This window comes from Nelusetta ayraudi, unplaced genomic scaffold (genome assembly GCF_046127955.1).
Source record: "Nelusetta ayraudi isolate G7.1 ecotype Tasmania unplaced genomic scaffold, CSIRO-AGI_Nayr_v1 ptg000303l, whole genome shotgun sequence".
Lineage (NCBI taxonomy): Eukaryota > Metazoa > Chordata > Actinopteri > Tetraodontiformes > Monacanthidae > Nelusetta > Nelusetta ayraudi.
Window position 1 is genome coordinate 5,726 of NW_027466351.1, and position 9,275 is coordinate 15,000.

Here is a 9,275-nt window from a genome sequence, read left to right on the forward strand (position 1 = left end):
CTCCAGGGACAGCAGGACCTTCACGCCCACACACTGTCCCCACCACAGGAGTGAAGGGTGGAGGAGCGCTTCCTCAGGAGGACCTTCAAACAGGTCCGGATGGTTTGGAGGAACCGCTGGTTCTTCTGGTTCTGGTCTCCACTAACTAACTATCAGGTGACTTAGTGAAAGCTTCATGTTTTCAACGAAAGCGTTGCGTTATTTCATGATAATAGTCAAGCTTTTGATTCACGACATTTCACATCGTAACGTAAAAGTTAGCACGTAGAAACGTTCACATTATAACGCTATAGTTTCACGTTATAATGTGGAAATTAACACTTAAAAACAAATATCACAATTCCAATGAAAGTTTCACGTTTTTGTGGGAAAACTTTCACGTTATTTCGTGACACATTTTAACGTAAAACTATCGTGAAAGAATCTTTGTGAAACTGAGCCCTGTAGCAGAACTGTGCTTCCCTTCGCAGTTCATGTTTCACGTTGAGACATGTTGACGAGGCTCCGCCCCCTCCTCGTCTGACTCCTCCCCCGCCCCGATCCAGTTTGTCGCTCGCTGCCGTCGACACGACGCTGAAACACCGGGTAGCGAAACCAGGCAGACTGGGGTGGGGGTTGTGAGGAGGGGGGTGGAGTCAGGCTCTGAGGGGGCGGGGCAGAGCAAGCCACTGAGGGACCAGTGTCTCTCTCGCTCTCTCTCTTTCACACGGAGCGAGCGAGCGAGAGAGCGAGAGAGAGAGAGAGGAGCGTCTCTCTGGGGGAACAAGAAGCCACTGTCTCCGTCTCTTAGCAACCGCCTCCGTCTCCCAGGTGACCGGGGAGTGACATCACTTCCTGTCTGTCAGCCAGTGTGTACACAGGGGCCGAGCAGCGAGAGAGAGAGTGAGAGAGAGAGCGAGCGAGAGGGAGAGACAGAGAGACAGGCGGCGGGGACATGTGAGGTTGGCGAAGGTTCACGTGCGTCAGCGCCACCTAGTGTGTGTGTGTGTGTGTGTGTGTGTGTACGTGCACCCGACCAGCCTGATTGGACGGCGCGGTGAGCGGGGCCGGTGGCCAACACGAGCCATCTGGTGGGACTAGTTGGCACGAAGGGGGCGCTGCTGCGACATATTGGAGCAGTTAAAATTAACACAGTGACACTATTTGGCGGGAAAAGACAGTGAGTCTCCGCCCCCTTGTTTATCCCGGCCTGGCTGCCACGGCGACAGACAACTCCCGCTTTAGTTCACTGTTGATTTTATTATTAATATTCCTCTGGTCATCATCACGATCCATAAAAAAAAGAAACTTTTGGAACATAAACTATAAAACATCAACCTGCTGCTGGAGCTCCCAGTGTCCACACGACTCCTGCTGCTGCTGCTGCTGCTGCTGGAGTTCTCCTCTCTCAGTTCAACAGGAGGAAACCAAACACGGCGCTCCAGAGAAACGTCTCTCAGTCCAGTACGAGTCCAAACAGGAAGTGACCCTGCCGCAGCAGGAAGTGACCGTGCGACCCTTCAGATGAGGTCCATGAGGATCTCGTCCTCCATGACGCTGGACACCTGAGGCATCCCCGCCTGAGGCACGGCTCCCCGCTGACCTCCAGACATCAGGATCTGACCTGCAGGGGGAGACAGAGAGTCGCCGTCAGGGTCTCAACCAGGCTCCTGGTGATGTGTGTTTGTAGTCCTCCGGCCCTGCGGGGGGCGACGTCTCACCGCCGAGAGGCTGCCTCCACTGGCCCTGCATCTGAGCGCCCCCTACTGGCGTAGGGTGGACGAGCTGCTGCCCCAGAGCCTGGTGGGCCATCATCCCCTGCATGTGGGACACGCCAGCCTGCTGCGGGGGGGGGAGAGACAGGAGAGACAGGAAGTGAGGGGGAGGAGCCAGGCCAGGAACTTTGCTTTGCTTCATTTTCGATTGACATGAAAGAAACTTGTTCTCTACATCTGCCACGATAGGCTGTTAGATAGGCCACGCCCTCTTACCGGCTGCTGCTGGCTGAGCAGGAGGCTGCGCAGCTGCGGATTGGCTCCCGGGTTGGGGAGGCGGAGGATGGGGCCCTGGGGCGGAGCCTGCCCGCTCTGCGCCACCTGGTTGGGCGGAGCTCCGCTCCCCGGCGGCTGCTGATTGGTCGGCACGGCCGCTCTCATGGTCATCTAGACGACGACGGAGGAAAAGCGTTGAGTGGAGTTGCGGGAAGATCTGAGGCTGAGCAGCAGGAAGTGAAAACTAACGTCCTGCTGGCTGCTGCATGCTAACGAGGCTCCAGCAGGCCCCCTGGTGGACACACAGGGTGGCAGCACCTCATGCACGCTGGCCAGAGGGGTTTTTTTTGAGCGTCATGCTGCAGGAGGGAAACGCATGCTGCCGAGCAGTCAGATTACAGTGTGAACCACAGCCACCAGAGGGCGCTGCAACTCCTCCTGTCGCGGGCAGGAAATGTTAAACCTACTGCAGCAGTAATGGAATTAATGTCAGCCAGACCCAACAGATGTTTGCCTGCGATCTGTCAGAGTCCAAGTGGCTTTGGAGGATCTGCGGCTGCTTCCTGTCTCCAGAGAGACAGCGGGTTTAGCCACGTTAGCCACGTTAGCAGGCTCACCATGGTGTTCTGCCTCTGCTGCTCCTCCATCATGGAGACCTGACTAACGGGGGGCATGCCACAGACTGCCACAGACTGCACACAGGACAGGACAGAGCAGAGAGGGGGTGAGGGAGTGAAGGGGAAGAGGGGTTACCCATAAGGCATGCACAGACCAGCCACCAGGGGGCACAGCGTGAGGAGAGGCGGAGTTGGGTGGGACGAGGAGGACCGACCTGCTGCTGCACGCTGCTGTGGGACACTGGGATTGGACCTGGAGCCCTGTTGAGGAAGTTCTGGTTGGGGGCCACCTGGCCAGGCTGCATGGAGGCACCGGCTCCAGCCAGCTGACACACACACACACACACACACACACACACACACACACACACACACACACACACACACACACACACACACACACACACACACACACACAGAGGTGTTGATGAGTCTCGATGCACAAGTTTCCAAAGCAGCAAGGTCAGTGACAGTGGATGAAACAACAGAGATCCTTCAGGTTTTAGATCAGGTTCACATCATTAGACTAGACTAGACCGGATCAGACTAAACCAGACCAAGCCAGGCCAGACTAGACTAGACAAAGCCAGGCCGGGCCAGACCGGACCAGACTAGACTAGACTAGACCAAGCCAGGCCAGACTGGACCAGACCAGACCAGACCATCTTGTTCTGGGAAAATGTAAAGGACTTTACTGGTAACATGGACTTGAACCAGCGAGCAAGTCACGTGTCACATGACGATGATGATGCTGGTGGTGATGAAGAAGCTGCTGGTGTGCTTCACTGCCTCTGCAGTAGCTGTGGACCGCCTCCCTGAGGGACTCCAGACTCCACTGCACCAGTTCGCAGGAGAGCAGATGGAAGAAAACAAAACAAAAGACATGAACAGGAAGTAGCGTCGCTGCAGACTTCCTGTGTCACCTGCTGGAGACGCCCGGGGGGGGGGGGGGGTTTCAGAGCGGGAGGCCGGCGTGTCGTCTCCCGTGTTCAGAGGCACGGCGGCGGCGGTGGCAGCGGTGCAGAACACAGCCTGAGTGTGGCGCCGCTGCAGAGGCTCCACTGAATTATTAACACCCAGCCATCCGTCTCACTAATGCTGCTCCAGTCACCCTGGGACGGCGCTAATGCTAATCCCCGTCTCTGACCCGCAACACTGATAGAACACCCCCCACCCCCTGTTCTTCTTCTCCTTCTTCTGTGATTTAATTCCATCTTTAACCTCGGAGAGCCTCCCTCTCCATGCTTTAACCCTGCCACTGACCCGCTGCCAACTTAGTAGTTCTAGCGACGCCGGTTGTGTGACGGTGCCAGGTGGGGGTGGTGATGGTTGGGGGAGGTGGTAGAGGTAGATGTTGTCTCTCATCCTCTTTAAAGGGGGTGAGAGTCAGGATTACAGGTGATAAAGCTTCTGGAGATCTGATCATCCTTCTTCTTCTTCTGCTGTATCAGCCGGAGTCGGGTGGTGGGGGCAGCAGCCTCAGCCGAGACCCCCAGACTGCCCTGGCCCCAGTCACCTCCTCCAGCTCCTCCAGTGGGACCCCAGGTCTTCCCAGGCCAGCCCAGGGACCTGGTCCCTCCAGCGAGTCCTGGGTCTTCCTCCAGGTCTCGTCCTGGTGGGACAGGTCAGGACCACCTCTCCAGGGAGCGGTCCAGGAGGCCTCCTCAGCTGGCTCCTCTCCATGCGGAGGAGCAGCAGCTCCTCCTGGATGACCCAGCTCCTCACCCTGGATGACCCAGCTCCTCACCCTGAGCTCCTCACCCTGAGCTCCTCACCCTGTTCCTCAGGGTGCTCTAGCCCAGCCACCCTACGGAGGAAACTCCTTTGTATCTGCTTCTTTGGGTCATCACCCACAGCTCCTGACCAGAGGTGAGGGTGGGAACGGAGATCCAGCAGTAAATCCAGAGCTTCTCCTCTGAGCTCAGCTCCTGCTTCACCACCACAGATCAGTACAGCGACTGCATCCCTGCAGACTCCGCACCATCCGCCTGTCCATCATCGTTTCATTCCAAACAAATGAATTCATGATAAATAATGTGATATTTTATAATCAGCTGATATTTGCTCTAGGAAGGACATTGGTTCAGTGAGTTGACTTGGCTGTGATGCGAGGCGCTGCACTCACCGCGCCGTGCGGCTGCACCCGCTTGTGGTTGGTGATGACCTGGCGGATGCCGTTGACGAAGCCGCTCTGGTCGTTGGGGATGAGGCCCATGAAGATCCTCTTCTTGGACGAGTAGAGCAGCATCAGCACGCGCACCTCGCAGGGGGAGGTGGTGTGGGGGAAGTGGACGCAGCCCGCCTGCAGGTGGGGAGGGAGTGAAGGGCACGTTAGTGTGTGTGTGTGTGTGTGTGTGTGGGAGCACTAAGAGGGCGTGACCTGAGCCGCTCAGGGCCAATCACAGTATAGATTTTACGCGGCGTCGATTCATCAGCGCGGCTGCAAATCAAATTGAGGCTGAGCTGAAAGATGCTGCTGTCCAATGCAATTAAAAGGCCTCTGTGTGTTAGCGTAGCCACATGCTAACCTCTACTTAGCCTTACAAAATGAACCAAAGGGTCTTTATTTCCTCATCATACAGCCATGGAGGAATTAAAAAAAAAAACTCAAGACTTCAACGTGCAGGTCTGGGGCGCCCTCTGGTGCTGGGAGAGGAACACTGCAAGTGCAGAAGGCCAGAGACGTACAAAGCCGTTGGTCATGATGCGGTACAGGCCCCTCAGAGACTCCATGTCCTTGTTGGTGAAGAGGAACTGGACCATGCGAGAGTTCCTGAACAGGTGGCCCAGGGTGGTCTGAGGAGGGCGAGCGAGAGAGAGAGAGGCGGAGCTTCAGAGGGATGATGGGAAATAAAAACAGACTGAAAGAGGAGGAGGAGGGGAAGGAGGAGGTGGGGGTGGTAGAGGAGGAGGAGGAGGTCTCACCAGGAGCTGCTGTGGAATCAGCTGCATGATGAGCTTCTGAGGCCACTGGTCCGTGTTCCTGTGCAGAGACACAGCCCAGCGTCAGTCAGACACAGACAGACAGACAGACAGACAGACAGACAACTCACAGGTTCTCCCCCTGGTTGACGTGGACCTGACAGGGCAGCGAGCGCGTCAGCTTGGTGGTGGAGTCCATGGTGGAGGCTTTGGGCTTCTGACAAGGAAAAAAGAAGAGAAGAAGAAGAAGGAGAAGGAGAAGAAGAAGAAGAGAAGAAGAAGAAGAAGAAGAGAAGAAGAAGAAGGAGAAGGAGGAGAAGAAAGAATGAATGCATGAACAGATGGAGATGGAGGATGCTGAGAACTCGGAGGTTGAAGGACACAAAGCAGAAGATTCTGCTGCGCTAATTCAGTCTGAATCATTCTGGCTGAGTTGCTTGGTGGGACAGGAGTGGAGTGGCGGGGCGACCTCTTGACCTCGGCGACCTCCTGACCTCCTCCATCAGCCGCCGATGAGAAGCTGCAGGTCTGGACTGCAGGACGTTGAGCCGCTCCATCAAGATGAAGGTCAGAGATTGGGTGCAGAGGAGGCCGGTTAAGTGTGTGTGTGTGTGTGTGTGTGTGTGTGTGTGTGTGTGGGGGGGGGGGGGGGGACACACGCCCCCATGACGGACACTCTGCTCTGATCTGCCCCTCCCCCCTCCGCGGGTCACCCGCCCTGATGACCCCAATCACAAGAAGCAATTAAGCAGCGGCCAGATGGATGGACTGGTGACGAGCCTCCGGTGACCTCCTGCGGCTGAAGGAGGAGCTGCTGCACTTTCTGAGGAGCCTCGACTCCACGCCGTCAATAAGCCATCAATACCCAATCAATCAATCACATCACACCACGGCAGAGCCAGTGGCGCCGCCCTGCTGGCTTCTACTGAATGAACAGAAGCAGCAACACCAGCCGTCAGGACCTCGCCTGCGTTTAAACACTCTGCGGCCACCTGTGATGTCACAAAGGGCTCAGCTCATTCTCTCGGGTCAGCTTTCACCTGGACAGGTAGTTTCAGTTTGAGATATCCCAGTGAAAAATAAAGACCTGAAGATTCATTTAGTGCGACGGACTGATAACCGTGACGGTCGACGGAGGCGACCGCTCAATCGACCGCTCAACCTAAACGCTCGGCGGCGGCGCTGAGAGTCGCACAGAAGCCATTAGCCTCCGTTTCCCGCCAGCTCAGCTGCGGCGCTGCTGTGAAGTCATCGATCTGACCTTGAGTTAAACCAAGAGAGAGAGAGAGAGAGAGAGAGAGCGAGAGGGAGGGAGGGAGGACGATGTGCAATTAATCAGAGGGCGGGGCTGATCAATAGAGCAGCAGCTACTGAGACCTGCAGCAGAGACAGCGAGCCGCCGCTGCGGCAGGGACAACTCAACAGCAACAGTCACACTCATACTGCACAGCACGAGCCCGCTTAGCTTAGCTTAGTTTAGCTTAGCTTAGTTTAGCACAAACAGAGAGGGAAATCCTCCAATCAGCGCTCCTGGAACTCGTCCAACTGTCGCGGTCTTCTTTCTGACGTGGCGGGTCACGCCTGACTTCCTGTCAGTACGCTGGGTCAGGCGAGGGCGAACTAGCCAAACTTGAAGCAATGAATAGTAAGTAAATAATCAAACTGCTGTGTTTCCTCCATGTCTCCAGAGTTTCCAGTCATTTCAATGGAGCTAAACACCCTGGTGGTTCTGGGTGGTTCTGGGTGGTTCTCAGAGCACACCCTGGTGGGGCTCTGATTTGGTTGCAACTTTGCTTCATTTTCCATTGACATTACAGCAACATGTTTTCTCCATGATGGATTGTTTCCTCCCACGAGGAGGCTCACCAGAACATTCCATCCATCTGCTGCTGCTCCGCTACCCCCCCCCCCCCCCCCCCGCCTCTGGCACACTGTACAACCCACTGCAGCCCCACCAGTCAAACAGTCTGCCAGTGCTAAGTCATGCTAACTGGCTGCCCTGCCAGACGGTTTTACCTCCTGCCACTCCAGGACGCCCGTCCACGCTACGATCTTATTGGCCATCTGCGGCTGTCCAATGGCGTTGGCGGCTCCTTGACCTCCGGGGACACCAGGCTGCCACCACAAAAAGAGAACAGTCAGCGCAACTCTGTCGTTCAGGGTCATTTCTACTCATTTGTCAGTCGGTGAACTTCGCCAGAGCTCAGCGTCGCCCTCTTCTGGACGAGCTGGGCAATGACACCAACTACCCGGTAGAGCCACAATCATCTGGACACGGTCACAGCGTCCTCTCACCATGTTGGGCTGCGATGGAGCCGCCGCCTGATTGGGCGCTGGCTGCTGCTGGGGCGGCGCCTGCGGCTGCTGATTAGGCACCGGCGGGCCCTGGGCCAGGACTGGCTGCTGCTGCTGGGTGGGCGGGACCTGCTGCTGCTGCTGCTGCTGCTGCTGCTGCTGCTGCATCATGGGCTGCGAGGCCGTGGTCACCGTGGAGATGATGGGCTGGTTGAGCTTCACGCCGCCCGCCACAGCGGAGATGGAGGGCTGGGCCGCGAAGGGTGGGCCCTGGTTGACCATACCTGGAACTGAGGGGGCGGAGTCTCAACACTAGTGATCCTGCGCAGCGGTGGAGGAGCAGGTAGGTTACTCACAGCGGCTCTTCTGGCTGATGGCCGTCTCCACGGCCACCTGTGCAGCCATCTGGGCCGCCGTCAGGGGGGGCGGGTTCTGTGGGCGAGGAAGGGGGCGGGGCCACAGGGAGAACACCATTAAGTGAATGAATTGCTTGTTTAGAGAAGCTCTTGAAGTCAAAGCCACCTGCCACACTGGCAGCACACAGAGTGAAGAAGCTGCTGTTGTTTTTTTTTTTGCTCTTGCGGTGAATTTTTGCAGAGGCGAAAAAGTGAACGGCCGGACCTCCGACCCGTCCAAATGATGTCACATCAGAACTTGTCTCTGCAAAGAGCCAGTTGACGGAGCAGCTCCTTCAAACTGTCTGACGGACCTTCTAAAGTACTGGCCAGATCCTGGACGGTGGTGCTGAACTCAGCCATGTCCTCTCTAAAGAACGATACCGGCTGAACCCAAAGACTTCCATTCTTTTTATTTCCCTTTTTCTATTCAACCATCACCAGGACGTCATTCATTGTTTCCCCTTCAGCTCCTTCACTGCCCAGCGAGTCAGGACCTTCAGACCTGGGAACAGGATCTCTGCGGATCTCCACCCTTCGCCCAATTACCTGGTAGGGGTGGGCGGCACCCATGGGCGGGGGGGGCTGAGGGGCTCCAACCATTGGCTGGCTGACAGGATGTGGCTGCGGGGGCAGGACGGTCTTGAGGGGTCCCGGTCCGACGCCTGAGGAGGCTGAGGATGACAGACGGACAGACAGACAGACAGACAGACAGGTGGAGGTGAGCGGGTGTTTAAGGTGTCGAAAGCTTGGGGGGATTTTAGAGACAAAGTGTGCTTGTCACATCAGTCCACTAGGTGTCACCCTTGTGTTAAACTCCTGGCCAGCAACAGTACAAGAGACAAGTAGAGCTACACGCCTGAGCCCGACACACTGCACAAGAACAACACAGAACCTGGACGTTGACCCGCACGACTCTTTAGCGCCCCCCAATGGAGACGGTCGCTCCTCACATGAAGCCACAGAACACGTGACTCATAAAGGGGAGCTGCGTGTTCCTCACCGGGCAGCGAGATCCCTCGGACCAGGACCATGTGGAACGGGTCCTGGCTGTAGTCTTGGTGCGGCTCCACGGC

General features: G+C 56.6%; 1 protein-coding gene across 4 annotated transcripts in view; it reads right to left on the bottom strand.

Moving 5' to 3' along the window:
- Positions 1-1,219: 1,219 nt before the first annotated feature.
- med25 (mediator complex subunit 25) overlaps positions 1,220-9,275 on the bottom strand; it is a 10,477-nt gene continuing 2,421 nt past the window's right edge. For 2 of the 4 annotated variants that reach the window (XM_076017278.1, XM_076017279.1), the window contains exons 7-20: positions 9,203-9,275; positions 8,749-8,873; positions 8,161-8,236; positions 7,805-8,094; positions 7,526-7,624; positions 5,641-5,726; positions 5,513-5,570; positions 5,276-5,383; positions 4,713-4,889; positions 2,803-2,913; positions 2,588-2,662; positions 1,971-2,141; positions 1,701-1,821; positions 1,220-1,603 (exon numbers count right to left, since the gene is read on the bottom strand). The exon at positions 9,203-9,275 is cut by the window's right edge and continues 84 nt beyond it. In XM_076017278.1, the coding sequence (XP_075873393.1) occupies positions 1,500-1,603; positions 1,701-1,821; positions 1,971-2,141; positions 2,588-2,662; positions 2,803-2,913; positions 4,713-4,889; positions 5,276-5,383; positions 5,513-5,570; positions 5,641-5,726; positions 7,526-7,624; positions 7,805-8,094; positions 8,161-8,236; positions 8,749-8,873; positions 9,203-9,275 (1,674 nt within the window). In that variant the 3' untranslated portion in view covers positions 1,220-1,499. The remainder of the gene's footprint in view (positions 1,604-1,700; positions 1,822-1,970; positions 2,142-2,587; positions 2,663-2,802; positions 2,914-4,712; positions 4,890-5,275; positions 5,384-5,512; positions 5,571-5,640; positions 5,727-7,525; positions 7,625-7,804; positions 8,095-8,160; positions 8,237-8,748; positions 8,874-9,202) is intronic. The other 2 variants (XM_076017280.1, XM_076017281.1) reach the window with 2 other exon arrangements.